Source organism: Lepidochelys kempii, chromosome 7 (genome assembly GCF_965140285.1).
Source record: "Lepidochelys kempii isolate rLepKem1 chromosome 7, rLepKem1.hap1, whole genome shotgun sequence".
NCBI classification, from domain to species: Eukaryota; Metazoa; Chordata; order Testudines; family Cheloniidae; genus Lepidochelys; species Lepidochelys kempii.
The window spans coordinates 107,706,931-107,733,007 of NC_136386.1; the positions used below are offsets into that span (position 1 = coordinate 107,706,931).

Consider the following 26,077-nt stretch of genomic DNA (forward strand, 5'->3'; position numbering starts at 1 on the left):
ACTGGAGTATAAGCCAAGGAGGATCTGCACTGCAGCTCCCAAACCTGCCCTCTGCTTGGCTGATAGGGCAGAGACTGGGGAATTGAACTGCATTGTCCCTCAAGAAGTGCCCCACACAAATGCTTATTAATGTTTTTTCAGGGGAGGAATATTAATTTAATCTCCAGTCCTGATTTATATCTGGAAGATCTACTCTATGAATTATTTTTTTGATCTTCTATGCTATGTGTTGTAGTGGACGTCAGACTAATCACAATGATCCTTTTTGGACTTGGAATTTATTAATTTGTTATGTATCTATTGTTGTAGCATCTGGATAGAACAGATTCAGTATTACCAGACATGAAATCTAACTGTCCACCAAACAGCCCTCAGCCATGCAATGCACCAATCATTCACTAATAATCCGCCAATACCCAATGGTCTAAGAAAAGATCAAATTGATGTGCCTTGTACCATGCTCTGAAGGTTGGCAAGGTCAAGCCCTGACAAACTATTTGATGGAGTTCTGAGCTGAGGAATCTCCACAGAAAACATGCGTCACCCCTTCCCCAAGAATAGACAATCCATAGATAAGCAGATTATTGCTAAAAAGAGCTCAGAATTTGTCATCTTTTTAGGGTTGTCATAATTATTGATAATCATGATGAACTGATGACTTAAGAATGTCAGCACAGTTTCATTTTCTCAGAAAAATAGGAATCCAACAAGAAAATACTAAGGAATTAAACACACACAAATACGCAAAAGCAGTATTTCCTAGGAGATAAATGTTGCAAAATGAAATTGAGGGCACTTAACTCAGCCAGTTGGTGCGTTAACTAAGGAATGCTGCTGCACAACCAGCTATCACATGGTTGCCAAAAGTAGCACTATAAGAACACCAATGACAGACGCAGACTGAACACTGAGCCAGACTTAGCTCAAAAACAATCGTGGTGCTTGATCTGCAAGGAGACTGTGTCTCTTTGGCAGGTGCCATGATAATGAACTCAGCTACCTAACTATCAGGAAAAGCCTTCCTGGTGACTCATTACTGCTATTACATTAAGTTATAAAAATAGTTGTAAGATTCAAAAATAACAGGAAAACTGCAAAAATATTTTTATGGATTGTGAAGTTAGTAGAACTGTATGTTGCCATGCATATCTCTTGTTTACAATGTTGGCCTTTTTCTAATAAGGAAAGATCAGTTAAGTCAAAAGCAAAGGAGAATTTCAATGTGTATTAGGTGTGTAATAATTGGGTTTTTTTAAGGAGTGTTTCTGTTTTGACCACATCTGTATCGTTAACACACATACAGATGTTTCTCCATACATCCGAAAATATAATGGTACATAGATGCTTGTTCAATTTCAACAAATGATTGGATCTTAGCCATCAAAGAGGTCATTTTATTCCTTAAAGATTAGTTATATACCAGATTTGATGTGAAAGTCAAATTAGATAAAATGGTAGTTATTTACACTGAAATTTAGAAAAAACAACACACACAAAAGAAAACATGAAACAAATAAACTCACCTTGACAACAGTAGTTTTGTGTCTTTCCAAAACCTGTACAGTCTGGGCAGTGTTGGAATCAATAACTAGCACCAGGGACTGACACCCATATGCAATCAAACCTTGCCAGCCCCTGGAAAAATAGCAATGTTACTATCAAACAAGGAAAGAAGTAAATGTGCAGACCATCAGTAGGTGTACTTGGATTTCATGAGATTTTTTTAGCTGTAAAGTCAAACTGTAGTAGCTATGATCTATACTTCATTAGAATTTCTGTAGCTGGATTTTCAACACAACTGATATTGTGTATAATAAGTAATAAAATAAAGCTGAACTGCAACTACAGCAGCATGGTTGATTTATTTGTGATTGCTTCTATATCATATGTTTTTAAAAAATCATTGTATCACTAAAACATTGTGTTTATTATGAAGAGAGGGCTTGTGTTAACTGTAATCTCCCTCTCTCCTACACTCTGCCTCTGTTTGATCATTTTTAAAATTAAAATCATTTGGGGGCAAGAAGTGTGCCACTTGTTTGTACAACATCAAGCATGTTGTGTGCATGCTACTGGAAACAAATAAAAATAGTAAAACCTACCCAACAAAATAAAACTTGAAAACATACAAAACTCAATACCAGCACTCTACAGGGAGCAATTTTTCAATGCAAGGCTAATGTATGTCAGAGGCTGTTTAAATGCTAAAAGGGTAGGCTAAAACTTACATAGTATGGCATGCTCCTTTATAAGATATGAGATAATTCATAATTGTTGGGATATTGGTTGGTTGGTTTTTGCAGGGAAGGGGAGAAGTGACAGAGAAAAGGGGCATATTTTAAGTGAGTTTAGTAGTAGTCAAAAGTTTCGGCCTATTTGACCTCAGAGAAGAGGCTGACTGCCACATATGAGGACCACAAAAATATGAGGTTCAGCTGAATGGTTGAGGACAAACAAGAATAGGATTGGAGTCAAGGGGTTGAAGCAAAGAATCCAAAAGGGAACCAAGCACAGAACCCCAGATAATGTCCACTACTCTGAGTAAATATCGAGGAAATCAGTGGAGGGGAAGGTGTTGTCTTGACTTGACAGATATGGAAGCAGAAGTCCTCAGACAGAGGATTGGTTCAGTTATTTAAGCATGGGACTGAAAAAATCAGGCAGCCTGTTCAGTTTCACAAGCTGCAAAATGGGTATAATTTTAACCTCCCAGACAGAGCAGTTGTTTGGATTAGTTGGAGGACATACAGGGCATTGAATATATAATATTGCTTTTTATCTGCCATTTCATAGGTAGATAGGTGTATCATCTCTACAACACATAGCAGAAGGTTTCTACCATTTATGTTTGTCAACACTTACACCATATGTGGCTTGTCACACCAATAAAGGAGGCTACAGAGAGCGAAGCCCAGCCAGTCCCACAGCACAGGTGATGGATGAGTGCTGGGTAGGACCCGACCAAAACTACCCCAGGGCCTCCACCCCCAGACAATTTACTGGGTCACAACAGGCCATAAACATTTACAAATGGGTCCTGAGCCAAAAAAGGTTGAGAACAACTTCTTTTGACCCTACACCAATATAAATATTTAACAGACAAAACCAGAAACAGTCATCGATGCACAGAAATTTAACAAAACTGAATTTGTCAAGAGCATGTTTATGATAAGTTTTCATTTGCAGGAAGTGAAACTGATCAGATCCTCCAAACTCAGTGCTGACAATTTTCACAATTATATAGCAAGTCCATAGGCGCCGACTCCGCTGGAGCACCCATGGAAAAAAAAATAGGGGGTGCTCATCACACACTGGGATGACCAGCTGTTGGCAGCCAGGGATCAACAGTTTTGCGGGTGCCTCAGAAGATGAGCTGTTTCCTGCGGGTAGCCAGCGCGCAGCTGCGATCAACTGTTTGGCGGGCAAACTCAGATCAGCTGTTTCCCACCTCCCTGCTCTGGCAAGGGCTAATTGAGTCTCACACACACACAAAAAAGCATTAGGGTTAGGCATGGGCAGGAGTGCAGGGCTATCAGCAGCAGCACAGCCAGCCCCTGCTCACCTAGGGCCGCCCCACACCTCTTGGACTGTTGACCATGGCATCCATGTGTTTGGTTACTCCCTGGCAGCCAGGCTCGACTCCGGCCACAGCAGGCATCAGGTGACCCAAAGGAGCCCAGCTAGGCTAGGGCTGGTGCAGTGGTAGATTAGGGGGAGGAGAAGCCCTGGACCCTGTCAGGAGCTGCACTGGGGGGAGGAGGAGGGAGGAAAAGCTTTGACCCCGGCAGGAGCCACGCTGCGGGGGGAGAAGCTCCGACCCCAGCAGAAGCCACGCGGGGAGAGGGAGGAGAAGCCTCGGACCCTGGCAGGAGTCATGCTGGGTGGCGGGGGGTGGGGCGGTCAAGAGGCCCTGGACCCTGGCAGAACATTTGGGGCTGAAGTCCCTGGCACGGGAGCCCCAGCCACCCTAGTGGCAGAAGTTACAGGGCTGAAGCCCCAACCCCACTCTGTGCAGAGCTGGCCTGAGCGCCCCTCTCTCCCGTCTCCCCACACTCTCCGGCTGTGGAGAAATTCAGCCCAAATCTACCCACATTGGTATCTCCATTTCCACCATCATTACACAGCCATGAATGGATTTAGCCTAGCAGGCAGGGTCAGCATTAGCCCCATTTGCAGGTGGGATCTAGGGCACACAAAGGAGAAGTGACTTTCCCAAGGCTAAGCAGGGAGTCTGTGGCAGAGCAGAGAATCAAACCCAGAACTTCTAAGCCCGAGACCTGTGCCTTAGCCACTAGGGAACCTCCTCTGCCACTTTGAGTGTGTGGGTGGGAACAGGCACTAGACAGAGCCACCAGGAGGTGGGGAGCTTAGAGAGATGGGAAAAGGGATATGGGTGGGAAGCAAGAAGGGAGAAACATCAGGAAGGGGAGCAAGGACTTAGAGAAGAAACAAGAGAAAGGGAAAGGGGCAGGGAGAGCAAAAGGAAGGGAGAGGAGAAAGGGGCAAGGAGAGGGGAAAAACTCCCCAATGCTTGTCCCTCCCATCCACCTTCTTCCCACAGCCATCAGTGGCCTTAGCTCCCAAACAGGCGCTAAGCCGGTGTGAAGCCCAGAGCAAACGTAATGTCTTTACACTGGGATGTTAGTGAAGACAGCTTATAGCTGAATGTAATGAATTTAATATACAGATGCCCCCCGACTTACACAATCGTTCCGTCCCGGAAAGTCTTGCCTAACTAGAATTTTGCATAAGTTGGAAACATATACCTGTACATTACACAAAAATTTCCGCAACTCGAAAATCCTATTTCTAGCTTATGAAACTTTTTCCTTAAGTGCGAATTTGTATAAGTCAGGTTTTGCATAACCCGGGGAGCATCTGTACTGTAATTCATGATAATGTAATGATATTTTTCATTACTATTTTAATAATGATTACATTGTTCAGATGCCAAATGATAGACACACATTCAATAACAGACTATGAAAAGTGTATAAATATGCTGAAAATTGCCAGTTTTGGGAGGAGGCTAACCCCCCCCCCAAAAGCACACATCTCTCACCTTCAAGTCAGGAAGGGGCAGAAAGGAGTGAACAGTGGGCAAGAGATGCTCAGGGGATAGGACCTAGGGGAGGGGACAGAGCAGGGGCAGGAAGAGCTGGAATGGGGAAGAGTGAGGGCAGGGCCTTGGAGAAGGGGGCAGAGCTGGGATGGGGCACCCACCAGCAAAACCAAAAGTCAGCACCTATGAGCAAGTCCCACGATATTTGGTGTCTGATTTAATGTTTCACCTCCTGCAGACAAGTGATTATGTGGGAATCTCAACTTTATATTTTCCTACTCCTTCCGTTTGTGGAAAGAAACTGAAAACATGACTATAGTGTAACCTATACCAAGCAAAGGCTCAGAAACCTAAGTCGTCAAATAAAAGAACACCTGTTTTTTTTTTAAACATGTTTAAAGCTCATGTTTTCAGTGTTTGAGGCTGCCCATGCTGTACTCTTAGAAAAGTGAGTAACAACCTTCCCAGTCGCAGAGAAAGTGGGTCAGGCACAATCCCTCGTTGACAATTGTCTCTGAAAGGCCGGAGCAGGAGGGAGGGCATAGTTCGCTCCCCCACTCCAAAGACTCTGCTCCTCTCTCTCTCTAGCGCCCAGCCTCTCCCCGAAAGGCCTCCCCCCCTGCACCCCTAGGCCAGGGCTTCCTAGCCTCTCTCCCCCACCAGCCCCCCTTCCTCCTCCGGGGCTCCAAGGCCTCCTTTCCTATTGGTTCATCAACCGACTCTAAACCAGAAGCCGCCCCCCTCCCGCCCTCCATCCCCAGCCAGGGCCCTTCACTCTCACTCCCCCACCCACCGAGCCCGGGCCCCTCACGCCCCCCCAAGCGAGGGCTCCCTTGCCCGGCCGCGCACTCACCAGTCCACCGCCCCCTTGTTCTGCGCGCTCAGGGCTCCGGTGAGGGTCCGGGCCGACAGCCGGATGTTCACCGTGTAGGGCAACATACTGTGCAGGGGGAGCCCGCAGCGGCGCGCTGGACCCCGGGCGGCGGCGGCGGCGGCGGCCCCCCCCCTGGCTCTGCGCGGGGCGGGGGTAGCCGGGCTCTGCGCGGCAGCTGGGAAGCCTCAGCCCGCCGCCTCAGCAGGAAGCGTCGCGGGGCAGTCCGCCGCCGATCCCGTTCCCCAGCGGTCCGGGCCGCCCCAGCGCCTGGGGCACTTTGGTTCCGCCGCGGCAGGGAGTCGCTGAGCGGCGGAGCCCGAGCCCCCACCTCGTGCCGCTTCTGCCTCCCCAGCTCACCCACAGCGCTGCCCCGGAGTCAGCGCCTCCAAGCAGCACCGCACCGGGGAGCCGCTTGCGCCGCCCCAGACACCCAACCTCCCCTCTCCGCGCAGCGCTGCAAAGCAGCCGCATCCAGCCGCTGCTTCCGGTCAGGTTTTCCTACATTTTTGGCAGCAGTCACTCAGAGGCCACGCGATGAACCCGTTCTCCTGGCGGGACAACACCAAAAAACACGGATCCAGCACCAGGAGCCGTCCGATTATTGACAAATTCGGGGGGGGTGGCCCAACCTCAGAGTGTACAATCTAAATAGGAAACAAATGTGGCCACTCCTATTTCAGTGGGAATATCTGGATCTTGATCCATCCTGGCCCAGTAGCTCTGGAAAAAGACTTATCTGTGATTTGGATCTTGTCATTTTTTTAAAGCCCAATTGTTTCAGCACCTACTACGCCACAACACCCAGCCTCTGTTGCACACTGATAGAGCAGTACTGTAAAAAATAGTTAGCCGGCAGCTGAATCGAACCATTTTTGGGTTTTTTTAATCCTCATCCCCAAAATTTTACCAGCTACAGGGCAGCTATTCCAATTACACTGCAATAATCCAGATCCCCACACATCCCTCCTCACAAGGAGCGCAAAAGCAGGTATCCTGCACTTGTCTACTGTTATTAGCCCCAACCCTGGCTCCCTTTGCCACCCTGTTTGTACTTACGTAAAAACCTATTGCCATTCCTACTTAGCCATTACAACCCAGGTTCTGAGTACTGAGACATCCTAGTGCAAGAGCAACTCAAAAGCACACATTGTGTGTTTTTGCAGTGGTACTGCACCAGTTTGCAAAATAATACAGGGAAGCAAAAGGGAGGGTCCAGGTTTTCCTACTTACATAGAAGAAGCTACACTTGTTTGGTTGTTTTATTTAGATTTCTATTTGAGTGATCGCTACTAAAAATAGGCTCCATTTGCTATAGTCAGGTTTTTCAGTGCTGGGGCGCACAGGGATCCAGATTATTTTGGTGGAGTAGGGGCAGCTGCTATTCTCTATTCATGCCATGGAATTTGTGAGGCAGAGGCAAGGATCAGATAGATCCAGATGTCAGTTTTTTGTGGTGAAGTTGTATGTGGTTGTATGGGCGTTCCGTTTTTTTTTTTTTTTTTTTTTGGTGCAGTGGGATTGACTAAATATTGCCTCTGGTTGCAAAGGAATTTGGGAACTGGGGGCCAAAAATTGGCAATCTCCAGCTACTGGAGTATTGTTATGCCAGTTTGCAGCAGGGCCTACATTTTGGGGTATATTAGGTGCTACTACACTTTTTCTTATTTATGTAATAAACAGTTGTTGGGCTTCCATTCAAATAGCCATCTGCGGCTTATGGTTTCTTCTATCTGCTCCTTAGGACCCTGCTCTTGGAACAAATACATGGCTGTATAAAATTGTCAGCTAAAACACTACAATGGAGAATAGAACTCAAGATCTTCAGATCCCAAAACACTGGTATTTATTCTTTGAGATGAAGTTTCTGTTTACTAGTAGTACTAACAGGACTTTTTTCTTTTTATAATCCACCACTAGGGGCAACATAATCGTACACACCTAGAGTTCAATCTGCCAAAGTACTGAACACACTGAATTCTTACTAATTGTAATTGTCCCTTTGTTGCCGGCACCCAGTGCCGAGAGGCAAAACAACAGCAGGGGTTGGTTCGCTACCCGGTCTGCTTCACCCAATAATCACAACGGGGTGGAGAAGCAGAAAAGTTTATTTGCAGCTGCAAAAAGGTACAGGGAGAATAGAATCTCAAATCCTACACACAGAGCAGGAAGTTACACAGGCTTTTATACATCCTTTCTTCAGCATACTTATCCAATAGCAAGCTGCCCTAAGTATCCATATAGCCAGCCAATCCAGTTACAAAAAACAAGGGAACTAGCTGGTATCATTTGTTAAACTATACATAAACCTGCTTTATTCAGCATTGTTCTTCCATATCTGCCCTGTTTGGCCTTGTTTCATTTCAGGCAGTCTGACTCTGCAACATATTGTTGCAGATCCTCAGCATAACTGCTGCGAGTGCCTCCAGGCGGGGGGGCCAAGGAGACTTGGGCCTAGTGCGAGGGGGCTTCATCGACACTTGGGGGCTTCCATCCCTTCGAGTTACCTAGTGGCCATGCCCCAGTGTCCCCAACATCTTTGCTAATATGGTACATTAGACTTTGTGTCCTTGAGTGTGCTGCTGTTGCTTCTCTCCCTATCCTCACAGGGTGGAAAGGAATTCCCTAGTCACATTTCTATCCAGTTCCTTCAACTGGAGTTGAAGGAGTGAAAGAGTCATCTGATCAGATACTGGGCTGAAAAAGAACATCACACAGCAGGAGGGAAGTAGAGGAAAGTGAAAGCTCTTTCCAGGTTGCATCATTTGTCTCACTGAAGAAATCGACAAGATCCTCAACAGAGAGAAAGAGGAAGCATGTGAAAGATTTTGAGGGGATATGCTAAGGAGGAGAAGTGGTACTGGCCACTCCTCCCTGACTCAAACAGGTTGAAGAAGTCAGAGATGCAGTGCTGAACGAAAAGGAAAAGCTGCAGTGAAAGAACCTTGGGTTTTATCTAAAGGTGTTTAGCAGCAGGAAAGAAAAAAAAAGAGGAAAAGGATGTAAGTTGCCAGCCAATGTTGGGGAAACAAATAGTTTGCTAAAGAGAGAGGGGGGAGCTGAAGGAGGACATCAACCTCTTGGAGGTTAGTGAGGGAAGGAGGGGCAGCAAGAAGGCGATGATGTTAATGCACATGGTGGGAAGTCCTGGGTCAGTGAACAGTATTAAAGGAGATAATGTGATCAGCGAGATGGCCTCTTCATAATAATTACTCTTGAGAAATGTCTTTCACTGCTGCAAATGTAAAACTAACTCTGTTTCTGCAGTTGGTTATCTTCTTCTAATGAGAAGTACTTCTGATGTTGGAACAGAACCTGTCATATTCTTGTGCGACTCTGTTCTATGGATGCAATGCCAATAATTAGACTATAATAGTATTATCAAATATATAGCAGTGCAGTCAGGCCCAGACCCTAAAGAATATTTAGGCAGCTAGTTCCCATTGAAGTCAGTGGTGTTAGGCCCCTAAATACCTTTGCAGACCTGGGTCTTAGTTCCGACGCTAATAATATAGCTGTGAAACCTCAGAGAGAAAAACAGCAGCCTGTCTTGAGAAAATGAGTCAAAAATGACCCTCTGGAAAATATGGGGTAAGCTCAGTGACTATCCAGTCTCTAGCATGTTGCAGCTCATCCCCCATTTCTTTATCTGTAAATGTAGTGAATTTTTAAGCAAGCTCCATTTGGGCAGAATAAGGAAGGGCAGTACACAGGAAGCTTTGGTCAAGGGCAGCTGGCCTTTAGTGGCTGTATTCAGGAGTGATAGGTTCTAGGTGGCTTAGGTCCAGGCTGGCAGCTTTCAGGTAATATTTAGCAAAATTTTGCAGCATATGATATTTACGTGCTGTGTTCATAAGCTTTTCAGAAGGAACTTTGAAGCCCAAGAGATGGAAGCTTCTTCATTTAAACTTTTTCCTTCTAAAACCACAGAAAATAAAATGCAAAAATCTACATTAAGCTTGCACAGCTAGGCCCTAATTCAGAAAAGCAGTTAAGCACATGCTTGACTTTAAACACATGAGTAATCGCATTCACGTTCAGCAGAGCACCTGCTTCACTTTAAGCATTGCAGTCAATTGGACTTTACACCCCAGTTCAGCAAAATGTGTAAGCACATGATGAATTCCATCCATATTCAGTAAAACACTTAGGGATTGGTCAGCAAATTAAGCTACATTATGTAGATCAGAAAATGCTGGGATAAAGTGAGAACTGCCAAAAGTCAAGCTGAGTTAGAATTGCGAAGCCAATTAAAACCAATAGTGAAAGGTTCTTTAGTTACGTAAATAAAAAGAGAACAAGAAAAGAAGTGGAGCTGCTATGCAGTCAGGGTGGGGGAGAAATTAAAAATTATGTAGGTATGGCCCAAAAACTAAATGCAAACTTTGCCTCAGGGTTTCAATAAGGATGATAATTTATAACATGGATGGAAAAGGCAGGATAGCTAATGGGAAAGTCTATATAGAAATGAAAATTACCACAACTAAGGTGGAAGCCACATGCACAGAGATGAATGTGCTCTAACCAGGGGGACCATCACAGGATACTTAAAGAACGGGCAAATGAAATTGCAAGTCTGGTAACAAGGACTCTTAATAAATCTATCAAATCAGGGGTGATATTGTATGACTAGAGAATAGCTAATATTGTACCTACAGGGAAACCTTCCCAACTGTAGGAACAGTTGGACAATGTAAAAAGCTGCCTAGGGAAGCTCCTTCATTGAAGGTTTTCAAAAAGAGGCTGGATAGCCATCTGTGTAGGATGGTTTAGACTCAACAAATCCTGCATCTTGGCAGGAGGTTAGACTAGAAGACCCTTGCAGTCCCTTCTAACCCTGTGAGTCTATGATTTAAGAAAAGGGGGGGGGGGATGACCCAGGCATATACAGATCTGTTAATCTGGCCTCAATAGTATACAAGGCTTTAGAATAAATTCTGAAGAAAAGAATAATAAAAGACATGAAGGTAATGGATGTAATGGGATAAGATGCAACATGGATTTAGCAAAGTTAGAATATGGCAGTATCTGGTATCTTTCTTTGGTGAGATAATGGATTTTTTTTAGACAAGGAAAATGTGATTGATCTAATCTATCTGGACTTTAGTGAAGCATTTGACATAGTGCCATATGGGAAAATATTCATTAAACAGGAGAAAATGGGGATCAGTACAAGAATTGTAAGGTGGGTAAGGAACTGGCTAAAAGTGAAATTATAACAGTTGGTGTTGAAAGAACAACTATCGGACTGAAGGGGGGTTGCTAGTGGAGTTCTTCAAGGTTCGGGCTTGGGACTGATCTTATTGAATATTTTAATTAATGACCTAGGCACAAAGTCCTACAAAAAGTGGGGGTGTACTAATGGAATTTGCTGATGACACAAAGGTGGGAGGCACTGTGAATACAGAGAAGGACGGGATATTTACAGGAAGAATTGGATGACCTTGATGACTGGAGTAATAGAAATGGAATGAAATTTAATAGTACAAAGTGAAAGGTGTTGCATGTAGGACTAAAAGAATTTCTGCTCTAAACTAGGGGCTCATCTCTTGGAAATGAGAGAGGAGAAGAAAGAGTTGGGTGTATTAATCAACCAGTTTAACTATGAGCCACCAATCTGATGTGGCCATGAAAAAGGCAAATACAATCCTCATATATCAGGTGAGGTATTTCTGGTAGAGATAGTGAAGTATCAATGCCATTGCATATGGTACTGGTGAGACCTGATCTGGAATACTATGTACAGTTCTGGTCACCCATGTTCAAGAAAGATGAATACATACTGGAACAGGTTCAGAGAAGAGATATGACTGCTCTCTGTAAATACATGGTGGGGGGTAAACACTAGGGAGGTAGAAGAGCTATTTAAAATAAAGGACAATATTGATACAAGAAAAAAGCGGTATAAATTGGCCATGAATACATTTAGGCTAGAAATGAGAATTAGGTTTCTAACCATCAGAAGAGTGATGTTCTGGAACAGCCTTCCAATAGGAGCAGTGGGGGCTAAATAGCCTTACTAGTTTTAAGATGGAGCTTGATACATTTGTGAACAGTATTACATGATAAGATTGCCTGTGATAGGAGGAGACTGGACTCAATGACTTTGTCAGTCCCATCCAGCCCTATGTCCTATGTCAGGGGAGTGCAAACTACGGCCCACCAGCTGTTTTAATCCGGCCCTCGAGCTCCCACTGGGGAGCGGGGTCTGGGGCTTGCTCTGCTCTGGCGCTCCAGCTGGGGAGCAGGATCGGGGACTGCTCCACATGGCTCCCTGAAGCAGCGGAAAGCCCCCCTCCGGCACCTACGCATAAGGGCAGCCAGGGGGCTCCACTCTGCATGCTGCCCCCGTCCCAAGTGCTGCCCCCACAGCTCCCATTGGCCAGGAACTGCAGCCAATGGGAGCTGCAGAGACGGTGCCTGCGGACGGGGCAGCATGCAGAGCCACCTGGATGCACCTCTGCCTAGGAGCTGGAGAAGGGACATGCTGCTGCTTCCAGGAGCCGCTTGAAGTAAGCGCTGCCTGGAGCCTGCACCCCTGAGCCTCTCCCCATGCCCCAAACCCCTGCCCATCCCTGATCCCCCTCCTGCTCTCCAAACCTCTCATCCTTAGCCCCTCCCCATAGCCCGCACCCCCAGCCAGAGCCCTCACCCACCCCCTCACCTCCCTCCCCCATCCCAAACCAGAGCCCCCTCCCGCAACCTAAACTCCTCATTTCTGGCTCCCAGTATGGAGCCCGCATCCCCAGCCAGAGCCCTCACCCTCTCCCTCATCCCAACCCCAATTTTGTGAGCATTCATGGCCCGCCATACAATTTCTATTCCCAGATGTGGCCCTCAGACCAAAAAGTTTGCCCACCCCATCCTATGTGCTTGAATTCCATTGACTTCAATGGAATTTAAACATGTGCTTAAATGCTTTACTGAATAGGTGTGCTTTGCTAACCTGGGGCGTATGGCTTTGCTGAATAAGAATGTGATTATTCATGTTGCTGAACTGGGGATTCAAAAGTCAGGAAATGCCAAAATGATCAGGTTGGAAATGCAGATATAACTCCACCCACTTGTACATATGCATTACGATAGTTGTATACATAATCTCATACTGTTTCTCACATAATACAATAGACTATCATACCATCATATTAACAGTTTATCTTGGTAGTTCGTGTCCAGATTTTGTGAGATGCTGAGCTCCCTGAACTCCAGGGAAGTTGAGGTCTCTTAGCACATTCTGAAGGCTTGTAGCCTCTCACAAGCCTTATTTTAAAATTGAACCAAAGGAAGGAAGATTGAGTCTGCGAAATATCAGTTCTTTCTCTTCCTAAAACTGAAACTCTTGAGATCTGCTGTCACCTTGCCTTGCACACCTAAAAGAATCTTGCTGAGAAAGGCAAAGGGAAGGAAAATGAAAAAAAAAAGTGGAAGAAATAATCACCCTCTCCCTTAACATCACTCTAGCTGAGTGTGAATCATGGCTCACCCGAAGGTTCTTGTGGATGGTGAGTCACTGCCATTAAAATAACATTCTGAATAGCTCACTAGCCTTGGGTTAGGATGGCACTGAAAATCCCACCTGCGTCAGATTTAAAAGAACCTATTCAGCTTTGTTATCTGTTATTGAGAGCTTTCTTTGTTGAACAGATGTTCATCTTGCTGCAGCCTAGGCAAAGCCAGATTTATAAATGTTAATGCCTTGTCATATTCAAACTAAGGGCAAAGGCCTACAAGCAAATTCCAAATAGAAAGTTGGAAGTGAAAAGCATCAATACCTTTCCCAGATCTGAAGAAGAGCTCTGGGTATTTCGAAAGCTGGTCTGTTTCGCCAACAGAAGGTGTCCAATAAAAGATATTACCTGACCCAACTTGTCTTTCTGATATCCTAGGACCAAGACATCTACAACAACACTGCAAACATAAAAGTAACTTAGTTAGATTCTATTAAAACAGGAAATGAGAAGTCCTTGCTCTCCTTTTAAAGTGCATGAAAACCAGTTCAAAATGACTAATACAATGTCGTTTTCTCTATAGCCGCTTTCATGGATGAACCACAAGATAGTTCCCATCCTTTTGCAAACAGAACATAAGAATGGCCATACTGGGTCAGACCAAAGGCCCATCCAGCCCAGTATCCTGTCTACCAACAGTGGGCAATGTCAGAGGGAGTGACCTCCCAGAGGGAGGGAGTGACCCTAACAGATAATGATCAAGTGATCTCGCTCCTGCCATCCATCTTCACCCTCTGACAAACAGAGGCTAGGGACACCATTCCTTACCCATTCTGGCTAATAGCCATTAATGGACTTAACCTCCATTAACAAACTGCTGGGAGTAGTTATATAGGATTTTTGAGTAACAGCAAGGACAGGATCACATTTGTTTTATAGAACACAGATGATTATCAATTTCTATTCTATACTTCTTGCATGTGGAGGCTTCTATTTAGGAAAATTATTACAATGTTCACAGTCTATATGATCTTTACCTCTACCATTACCTTTATTCTGTGACTTTTTCTGAGCCTATTTCTTTGCAACAAACTCTCTACCCTCTTTTACAAATAAATACAGAAATAGAATATTCAAGGTATTGTGATATGGTGTTGCTTGCCATTCAGTCTGCACAATGCTGGAGATTGGCCCAGTCCCATGTCTGCCATGAAGAGTAACAGAAACAATGAGCCTCAGTGCAAATGTCCTAGCTTTCCTCAGATAGCCCAATTTCCATAGGATTTTCCCATTGACCTTGGAATAACTGCAGGAATGGAGGGGTCATGCACCCTGTCAAGTAGGCAGGGTGGTAAAGCCACTTCTACTTCCTAAAAGTAACCTTTGGTTGAAAGTGCATACCCTCAAGGTTACATAGTTTTTTACTTACCCTCAGCCTTCAGGCAGCTTTTTTTCACAGAAGGGTATCCTAGAAGTGTAGGACTGGAAGAGAGCTCAGTAGTTCATCTAGTCCAGTGCCCTGCACTCAAGGCAGGACTAAGTAATAACTAGACCATTCCTGACAGGTGTTTGTCTAACCTGTTCTTAAAAACCTCCAATGACTGAGATTCCACAACCTCCTTATGCAGTTTGTTCCACTGGTTGACTATCCTGACAGCTAGGAAGTTTTTCCTAATGTCCAACCTAAACCTCCTTTGCTCCAATTTAAGCATCTTGCTTCTTGTCCTATCCTCAGAGATTAAAGAGAACAAACTTTCACCCTCCTCCTTGTATCAACCTTTCATGTAGCTGAAAACTATTATCATGTTTTTTCTCAGTCGTCTCTTGTCCAGACTAAACAAACCCATTTCTTTCCTCCTATGTCATGTTTTCTACACCTTTAATCATTTTTGTTGCTCTCTTCTGGACTTTCTCCAATTTGTCCACATCTTTCCTGAAATGTAGCACCCAGAACTGGACACAGTACTCCAGATGAGACCTTATCAGTGTGGAGAAGACTGAAAGAATGACTTCTCATGTTTTGCTTACGACATTCCTGCTGATACATCCCAGAATGATGTTTACCTTTTTTGCAGCACTATTACTCTGTTGACTCATATTTGGCTTGTGATACACAATAACCCCCATATCCCTTTCCACAGTACTCCTCCTTTTTGTATGTGTGCAGTAGTAGTTCCTTCCTAAGTGGTGTACTTTGCATTTGTCCTTACTGAATTTCATCTTATTTACTTCAGACCATTTCTCCAGTTTTTCCAGATCATTTTAAATTATAATCCTTCCTCCAAAGCACTTGCAAAACCCCACCCCTCAGCTTGGTATCATCCATAAAATTTATAAGTGTACTCTCTATGCCATTATCTAAATCATTTATGAAGGTATTGAACAGAATCGGGCTCAGAACCATTCTCTGCAGGATCCCATTCGATATGCCCATCCAGCTTGATTGTGAAACACTGATGATTACTCGCTGCAAACAGTTTTTCAACCAGTTATGCACCCAACTACTTGTAGCTCCATCCAGGCTATATTTCCCTAGTTTGTTTATGAGAAGGTCATGCAAGACAGTATCAAAAGCCTTACTAAAGTCAAGAAATACCACATCTACCACTTGCTCCTTTCCACAAGGCTTGTTACCCTGTCAGAGAAAGCTCAGAGGAAAACTGTAATCTTGCAGTTCCTCACTGTGCATGTGCCTAATTATTCTACTGCGCAGAGAGATCAGATTAATGTGTGTCTGAAGAAAACTGGAACAAGGCTGGGCCCTGGTCAATATGAGAGCAGCACAGTATAACAGAGCAGAGAATGAGTTTTCTCCTGCTTTATTGCTCTTGGCTGTGTCTGACCTGTGCTGTCTATAATAACTGGAGGTTTGCAGTTATGAACAGTGCATTGTGCCTATAACCCCTTTAAAAAAAGATGGACATATTTGCTGTTCTATCTGGCTTGGACAGACTTCTGTGGAGGAAAAGTCAACTTACTACTGAGGATTTGGAGTCATATGCTATAATGATGTTGGACAGACTGCAATAATGGGTCAGTTTAATCTTGCGGATGAGGGATAAAACTAACCATAAAAAAGATTAAAAGCTTTTGAAAAAGAGAATAATCCTGTTTCCCAGGCAACATATTCTATTTCAGCTAATACTGTGATGAAATAATTAACAATATAGATATATTTGCAGAGGTAAATTACTGCCACATCTACTCTGTAGGTACTAAATAGGATGTATTAGTCTGTTAAACACAATTCAAATACAGGGGCAGAAAAGTCAAAAATGAGATGAAGGGGGGTCTTGTGGATAAAGTTACGGGGCTGGGACTCTGGATAATTGGATTCAATTACTGGCTCTGCTACAAACTTCCTGTGTGACTTTGGGCAAATTACTTAATCCCTTTAGGTCAAATTCTACAATCCTTACTCATACTGAATAGTGGCTCCCAGCCCTAAACAACCCATTTTGCACACACACACACCCCCTCCCACACACACCCAGCCCTCCTCTCTATGCCAGGGCTTGTGATGGGTTCTCGGAAGGCAGCCTGACATCTGTCTTTCCCAGAGCCTGCACCAGGGAGATCATCCCCTAGCTTGAAAGCAGGTGTTTCAGTACCTTTTATAACACTTCCATCCTTCTACCTAGCATAAAGAGGCCAGAGTGGGGATTGAGGACCTCACCTGAGCTGTTTGTAGACCCCCTAATCTTATTCTTACCAGCTTAGGTTAAAAACTTCCTCAAGGTACAAACTTTGCCTTGTCCTTGAACCCTATGTGGCCACCACCAAGCGTGTTAAACAAAGAACAGGGAAAGAGCCCACTTGGAGATGTCTTCCCCCCAAAACATCCCCCCAAGCCCTACACCCCCTTTTCTGGGGAAGGCTTGATAAAAATCGTCACCAATTTGCACAGGTGAACACAGACCCAAACTCTTGGATCTTAAGAACAATGAAAAAACAATCTGGTTCTTAAATGAAGAATTTTAATTAAAGAAAAGGTAAAGAATCACCTCTGTAAAATCAGGATGGTAAATACCTTACAGGGTAATCAGATTCAAAACATAGAGAATCCCTCTAGGCAAAACCTTAAGTTACAAAAAGACACAAAAACAGGAATATACATTCCATTCAGCACAGCTATTTTACCAGCCATTAAACAAAAGAAATTAACACATTTCTAGCTAGATTACTTACTGACTTTTTACAGGAGTTCTGAGCTACATTCCTGATCTGTTCCCGGCAAAAGCATCACACAGACAGACCCTTTGTTTGCCCCCCCTCCAGCTTGAAAGTATCTTGTCTCCTCATTGGTCATTTGGGTCAGGTGCCAGCGAGGTTATCTTAGCTTCTTAACCCTTTACAGGTGAAAGGGTTTTGCCTCTGACCGGGAGGGATTTTATAGCACTGTATACAGAAGGGTAGGTTCCCTTCCCTTTATATTTATGACAGCCCATTATTAAATATTTGTTCCCCATGTAGATACTTGTAGATTTTAATCAAGTCACCCCTTAACCTTCTCTTTCTTAAATTATATAGATTCAGCTCTTTGAGTCTATCACTAGAAGGCACATTTTCTAATCTCTTAATCATTCTCATGGCTCTTCTCTGAACCCCCATCTGGACCTATTGATTTAGAAATGTCTAACTTTTGTAGCTTCTGTTTAACATCCTTCAGAGATGCTAGTAGAATGAAAAAAGTGTTATCCCCACATGATATGATATATGGGTATATCATTGGTTTTTCCCCAAATACAGCATAAAATTATGTAATTCTTCTGTCTTTTCTGCATTATTATTAATAATTCTACCATTTCCATCTAGTAATGGACCAATATCATTGTCAGGATTTTTTTTGTTTCTAATGTATTTTAAAAACCTCCTTTTTTTTTGTCCTTAAGTCTGCTGTCCATAGATTTTGCCTTGTGTCCCTTTGCTTCCCTTATCAATTTTCTGTAATCCCTACCATCTGATTTATATTAATTTCAACCAAATTCCCCTTTCTTCTGTTGTTTTATATGTTGACAGCTACCTTTACTTCTCTTCTAAACTAGGTTGTTTTTTTTAATCAGCACAGCCTTCTTCCTCAGTTGTGGGATTGTAGGCTTTGGGGAATCTAGTAAGGTGTTCTTAAATTATTCCTCATTATCTTTCACCATTTTCTATTAAGTTCTTCCTCCCAACTGATTTGGCCCATAATTGTTTTCAGCTTTGTGAAACTGGCCCTATTAAAGCACCAAGTATATACATTACTGATATGGACTTTATTCTGCTTGCACATTATACATGTGATCAAGTCATGATCATGTGTACCTAAGCTACCATTAATTTTTAGTTCTGTTATCAGTCCCTCTTTTTCTGTTAAGACCAGTTATAAGAAAAAATTCCCCCATGTTGGCTGCAATACTTTTTGAGTTAGGAAGTTGTCAACTGTAATGCTTAGGAGTTCCAAGGATGTTTTTGTACCGGCAACATGGGACCTCCAGCATGTGTCATTCAACTTGAAGTCCCCCATGATCATGCAGCTTTTTTCTCCCTACACATTATAGATATGTGCATAAGGAGGTGGTTATCCTGTTCCCCGGTGTAATTTGGTGATCTGTAGCAGACATCAACTAATAGCCCATATTGTGGTTTATCTGTTAGAACATTGATCCATAAGCATTCAAGATCATTTTCTTCTGAATTATCAGTGACTCAGGAACAAGTAATGCAATTTTGGACATACAGGGCCACTCCCTCCCTTTTTGCCCACTCAATCCTCCCTAAAAATCAATGGTTATAACTTATTTAACATTCCAATCATGCAAATCATCCCATGAGGTTTCAGTAATACTAACTAGATTGAATTTATGCATGAACAATTGCAAATGAGCAATTCCAATTCTTCTTGTTTGTTACCCAGACTCCTAGCACTAGATGCAGTGCAAGTTTATTTGGGGTTTTTTTAAGTGTGTTTATAATTGTCTAAAAGAGGAAAATCATGTTTTTGTCACCCCTGACTAATCTGGAAATAAACTGAGACTGTTTCTCTCTTTGTATGACATTAAAGTTTCATGTTGTGATTTAAAATGTTTTGCACTTGTCCTGAACTTTTCCCATTTATTCAGTGATGTTCTGTTGTATGATTTGCACATTGTTTACTTATTGGCTCCATTCATCTAATCATGTCCAATGGCCCTGACGTATATAATATCAAAAGTGCACTATGGAGGTGGTATAGGTCCATCTCTAATTCTTCTGTTCATAAGGTAACGTTAAGTAATATCCACAGTTTTAAAAAAAAACAAATGATGTTCTCTTACTGCAGCTTAGAGTCACTGATCTTTTTAATGTACACAATGACTTCTGTTGTGGATAGATTAATCTTAGTGCAGATTCTATATTGCTAATAAAATATCTGACATGAACTCTTACCCGAGAAGATTTTATTTATGTGTCCCATAAAGTAGGAAGCCAGTGCTTTCTTGAATCATAGATTAATGTCATAGATAATGACTGCCAGATTGGCCTTTACAGTCACCATTCCCAGTAATTGCTCAGACTCATCAGTTTGGGACTATCTTAAGTATGAAAGGAGGTGTATAAAAACAAAATCTGTGGTATTCTAGTCGTGCCTACTGTAACTCTGCCATCAGTCAAAACAATTCCTACCCGGGAAAAAATGCTGGTTATAATTTTTCACTAGATACTAAAGTAGACCAACAATCAAATGGGAAAGAAATTTCTCCCAGTCTCACTGAGGTTTTCATTTTAAATTGTTTTTAATGATATTTCATTAATTCCAATAAATGATTATCTCAAAATGTTCCACTATAAAGACTGCTTCTAGAAGGAAAAGTAATCTGGTGGCTAAGTCACTGGACTGGGATATGGGGAACCTGCATTCAGTTCCTCCCGTAGCCACAAGCTTCTCGTGTGACTTTGGACAAATCCTTTCACCGACATTGTACCTCAGTTCCCGATCTGTAAAATGGGGATAATACTTAATCCTTTTGTGCAGTGCTCTGATACTATGGTGATGAGGGCCATATAAATACCTATCTAGATAGATGGATTTCTACTCTTATCTGTTGGGGACAATTTCTCCTTATTTAGTACAGTGTAGTCACCCTGGTATAACTTAGGGGAGAATCTGCCCCTCCACACATCTGTAATACTTGACCTGTATGTAGTGTTTTACATCTAGGCATACTACAGCTAGTGAACTGCTTTGAGGGACACCATCACTGTAAAAAAACAACCAAACAAAAACCCCACAATGGACTTCTGTCAAGAAGTTCTTTTATCTACTATTGCTACAGATAACTGTTAAAATTAGAGAAAAAAACAACTTTTTACTGCATAATTTACCTAGAGTTATCGGTTTCTTAGTTTCCCCTGGTGCTTGAGTGGGTCTTTAAAACAATTTTTAATATGTGGAAATGTGATTTTAAATAGAAATCAGCCAGGGGAATCAAGGGCAAATGAAGTACTTGAAATTACTTTGAGGTTGTTTTTTTTTTAATTCAGGAATTTTTAAATTGACAGTCCTAATACTACTCCTATGACATCAGGATAATCAGTCCCATTTTACAGATGAGAATACAGATAATTTAAGTGACTTGGCCAAGGAAACATAAGTCAGTGGTGAGATGGATTTCAGGCGGTGTGGGTATGACAGACATGAATTGTTATGTATGGCTGTTGGTCATGCGAATTTTTTCAAGTTGTTTAATATGTCTGCAGTAAACTATCCATGTTTCACACCCCTATAAAAAAGGGAGGCTACCTCTCCTTCAACACTGAGACACCCTCTGATTATGTAACAATGTGAATATTGAGATTAACCATTTTGTGAACATTGTATGTGACATGGGAAGTGAGGTAAAGTTACTGTACAACTAGAATGGGTTATTAGAATTTCCTATGTTGATCTAACTTATGTTGAGGGTAGTAAAATGTTTATTATAAGACTTTAATGCTCAAATTCAATAGGGTCTGCACTGGGAAGGTGACACAATGGCTTCCCAGATAAAAAAACACTCAAGGACACAGTTGAAAGACAATGGTATCCTTCCAGGCTCTAGGCTAAAGTGACAATTGTTTTTCCAAGCTGAGAGGCTAGAGATCAAAAGGGACATAAGCAGTTAAAAAAGTGTCTTGTTCCCTACAAAGTGGGAGGGAGGGTGTGAGTAAGCAGGAGATGTTGTGCTGTCAGTGAACTCTGACAGGGAGACAAGCTGACAGAGAGGGGATCTGCAGAAGAGTCTAGCAGGAGCTGGTCCTACGAGGGCCACCAGGTGGAAGATGGTTAGACACCTAAAGCGCGTGGCCATACAACAGCACAGCTCAGGAGTGCGGTAGGGAGAAATGCCTCTGCCCCAGCACAGACCTGAAGGGGTGGGGAGAGGCATCCCTCCCTGCTGGCTCCAGCACGGACCTGCCCTGGACTTGCCACGGCCGGGAGAGACTTGCCCCTCCCTTGGCCCAGCCTAGCCCCACCAGGCCCTGCCGTAGCTGCCACAGCCGGGGAAAGGCGCCTCTCCTCTGGCCCTGAGCTGCTTCAGTGAGAGAGGGCTGGGGGGAGTCCTCCCAACACAGTCCCTGGGCAGCCTGCACCCCAAGCCCCTCATCTCCAGCCCCACCCCAGAGCCTGACCCCCCCCTGCACTCCAACCCCCTGCCCCAGCCCTGAACCCCATCCCACACCCCAAATCCCTCATCCCCAACCCCACCCCAGAGCCTGTACCCCAGCCAGACCCCTCATCTGCCCACACTTCAACCCTCTGCCTCTGGCCCAAGGCCCCTCCCACACTCCAACCCCTCAGCCCCACCCCTACCACATGAATTTTGTGTGTACCAATATGAAGGTGATGTGTCACACATCACCTTCATATTGGTGCACATAAAATTGATTCCACACATGGACATAAAAAATTAGAGGGAACATTGGTTAGATACCTCATAAGCTAGTCATGTGTAGTGTGATATGTTGATTTTTTTAAAGATCTGCTTTCTCTGAAATGCTTTTGTTCTAAATAATAAATGAGCCTCCTAAAAACAAAGCATGATTGGTTACAGCATTAACCACTGTCATTGCTCCTGGAGGAGCAGAACTGCAAGGTCTGAGCTTAAATCAGACCTGCTGAGGTATTCAGTTAGTACCAGGGGACTGCAACCCAGAGTGCGAGAATTACATGATACTGCCTGGAGCCAGGTGACAGCTAGAGGCCTGAGACCTAGAGGGGGTACTTTAGAGAGAAGGATGGGTCAGAGTTACAGTTGGCCCATCAACTGAGACAGCGAGCTACTTCACTTAGGCCCTGATCCTAAAATGAGCTCTGGATTGGTGGACCCCTGCATTTGTGCAGCATTCACTGAAGGATCAGAGCTGTAGAAATGTCATTTGATGGCAATTTTAGGAACTTTAACTCACTTGAGCCCAATCTTGACTCATCCCTGTTCCTGCAAAGTAGTCCTAACTCTTGTGAGTGGTCTCATTCATGTGACTCTTCAGGAAATTCTAACACACTCTAGTTATACAGACAAACACTACCTGTTTGGGGTTGATCACTCCCTCAGCAGCACACAAGTAATTGTTAAAGTCATTTGGCCTCTGGCTTCCCTACCCCACAGCTTGATCAAGGAGGGTGAGCAGGGAAGAGGCTCATGCACTGGCCCTCCACACCACTGGTTAATATCACCAGTAACGCATACAGAACTCCTATTGATGTCCATGGTAGTTTTGTGCCTGGGTCTCTTAAAAAACATAAAATGCACATTCATGGTGTTAAATGACCCATAGGGTCAAGAGGAAAAGAGATCTTTTCCTAAGTGAGCTTCTATCAGTGCATCAGAGCTGTGAAATGGACCTTTAGCTGTAATTCAAGAAAGCATTTATTTTCTACTTTGACATGTACAGAAAGCAAAAATTGCTGTGGCTAATAAGCTACCAGCAGATATTTTATTAGCATTGGAGCATTTTCCTTTAGAGTCATTTATCTCAAGAAGTACTTACTTGAGTGATTCAAAGAGGCTGCTTCAAAACATCTATTTTTTTTTTAACATTGGGGATTTGAGATCTATGTGAAGTAATTTAGGATACTAAGAAATTGTTAAATTAGTTAGTGTTTTTGACAAGCCAGTTTTTCCTTAGCATAGATGTTTAAGGGAAAAGCAATCACTAAAAAAAGCTGTTTCGTGAAATAATAATGTAAAACAAATCTGAGCCCAAGACTGATTTAAAGAACCATATTCAATTTCATGGTTATAGCTAAGGAAAATGCAAGCACATATTAACTTACTGAGCTTGATAAAGTGCAGATTAAAAACTAAAATAAAATGCTTTCATACGTACTGTATATTAAAAGTTTTTTCCTTTATTTAATCTACATTGTAAAGATTTTTATATACGCTAAAAATCAGGAAATTCAGAATTATGGAAGCCATGGTAACAATATTTCTACTCCTCTGCACATACCTAGTAAAGTACTTTCTGTTGCTGTAGGTGATAACTTTTATGCCTTAATATATAGGTAGAATGTAGCCAAAAAAAGCATTAACCTTCAACTACCTGAACTATTTGTGCCTTCAAAACTTTAACCATAAGTGTTGTGTTAATGGGTTGTTTCCACTTAGTGTCTCCATTTTTAAGGAAAAAATGAATGAAGATTTTGATTACCATGGTTTATCGGATTTGGTAAACTGACTCAATGGAATTACACAAGTGTAAAACTAGATTAAGATAGTGGTGAATCAGGTCCCTTTGTGTTTATTTCAATGTTATGCATACCATTTGTGAGATCTTACAAGCTAAGTAGGGTCCTACTTAACCAGTAGCTGGAGAGGAGACTTCCAGGGAATACTCCAGGATGGTGCAGAAAATAGTAATGATAATTCAGAAAGGGACAGTCTTTCCTGTGAATAATAAGGCAAGACATATCCTTGCATATCTTATAACAATACACAATTTTTCCTTTCCTGACCTGAAATGAGGGGGGATCTGTATTATTGAACTTCCCTTAAGCCAAGGGGAAATGAGGTTTATAAACAGCTCACAGGACAATGCTCTGAGTACTCTGCCACTTCAAATGGTAGGTTAAAGGTGGGCTGTGAGGGAGAAAGCCCTTGTTTAAGCACAAATACCTTTGGTGAAGAGATATTTGAATGTGTTTGGACAATGGGACCCCCACTCCTTGCTGGGCTTCTGGGTGCTGTGGCAATACAAAAACTTAGTATTAATGAGACAAATTCCACTGTGAGTTAGACATAATGTTCTAAATTTAAAATCAACAGGGTTAAGTACCAAGGTAAATTCCTCTGACTGGTATTGATGGCTCGAAACCACAGTTTTAAGTGGCACTACTGCTACACTATAACCCTTCTCAGCTGTTGAGAGGTTCCTCATATACATCTTATGACAAGGTCACCGTGGAATGCCACTAACTGCTCTGCTACAGCTGTTGTGTTCTTCAATGATTTTCAGGTGCCCTCGGTAGAATCCTGCTGCTCTTTTTGACCCCCCTAGTAGAAATCAACCTGAACAGTCAGACTGAAGCTGCCACTCATGATTCTGTTATCTGAAGGACCAAGGCCTTGGACCACAAACAAGAGCAACCACCAGGAGAGTTTCAGAGGGAGGTAAAAGAAGAGAGGGTCTGAGGTTCTCAGTTCTACAGTCAATACCCTGATGGCCAGCAATAGAACAGCAATTATGACCTGCAGCCCATGTGCCATGTTTTCTTTCCTGCCTGAGACTTCTGTCTGAAGTTCAAGTCAGTAATTGTGCTGGAAGAAAGACTTGTGATTTGGAAGGACAAGTACTTACACTACAGAACAGAGAGGATGAAGAGTTTTTGGACAACCAGATTTAGGAAGCATCTCCAACCCCAATTCAAGAAAGAAAGGAACTAGTAACAAAGGAAACAGAGTGAGTGGAAACTAGACAAGGATTGTCAGTTCACAAACTGAAGCAAGAGGCTGAGGTGGCATTCTATATGAAGAGAAGCAGATGGAGCATGGGCTGGTTATGACTCAGAGTAGAGGATCAGGAATAATTCACAAAGCTAGAAGTTTCCAATAGATACCAGGTCCTCAGCATGGAAACTGCAGACAAATCTCTAAAAGGCCAGCTCAAATGGAATGGAGAACTGTATGGGACATACCTGTAGATGGCTGCTCAGCCCAGCCTACAAGACAATCAAGTGTGTCCACAGAGGGGATCTCCAGAAATCTAAGGTGGACAATCACTGCTACAGATTCTATACTAAGAACAGAAAGAACTTTCTGCAAGGGACAGCTGGACAAAAGATCTGTGTTTTGTCTTTCTGAAACTAAGGTAGAAGATGTAACTGTAGGATTGGACAGGCTTCTGGCCAAGGATACACTGGTGAGGTACATACTAATGATACTACATCATGGGACAGCTTACAGACAACTTCAGGAAACTCAGCAGGATGATTGAGAAATATGTCCAAGTGATCTTTTCAGATATTGTTCCTGTCCTACAAGGAAGGACAGATTCTGGGTGTGAACTGCTCGTGTAAGGTAGGTGGTTTTGTGGAAAAGTGATCCACTGTCTCTGGAGAGGGAGTGGTACAGTTTGGAATGCTCCATCTCAGTAGAAAGAAGCTTCTCTGGGTCAGACTGGCTAAACTACTTAGGAGTAGAGCTGGACAGAAACAGTTTTCACATCTCACAAAACTTTCAAGATGTCAAATATTTT

The 26,077-nt window shown here is 43.1% G+C and overlaps 1 protein-coding gene across 5 annotated transcripts in view; it reads right to left on the minus strand.

Moving 5' to 3' along the window:
* Positions 1-6,246, minus strand: part of WDR11 (WD repeat domain 11) — a 72,730-nt gene extending 66,484 nt beyond the window's left edge. The window contains exons 1-2 of one of the 5 annotated variants that reach the window (XM_073354200.2): positions 5,916-6,244; positions 1,524-1,635 (exon numbers count right to left, since the gene is read on the minus strand). In XM_073354200.2, coding sequence (XP_073210301.1) covers positions 1,524-1,635; positions 5,916-6,001 — 198 coding nt within the window. In that variant the 5' untranslated portion in view covers positions 6,002-6,244. Of the gene's footprint in view, positions 1-1,523; positions 1,636-5,915 lie in introns of all 5 variants that reach the window. The other 4 variants (XM_073354199.2, XM_073354202.2, XM_073354201.2 and 1 more) reach the window with 4 other exon arrangements.
* Positions 6,247-26,077: the final 19,831 nt, after the last annotated feature.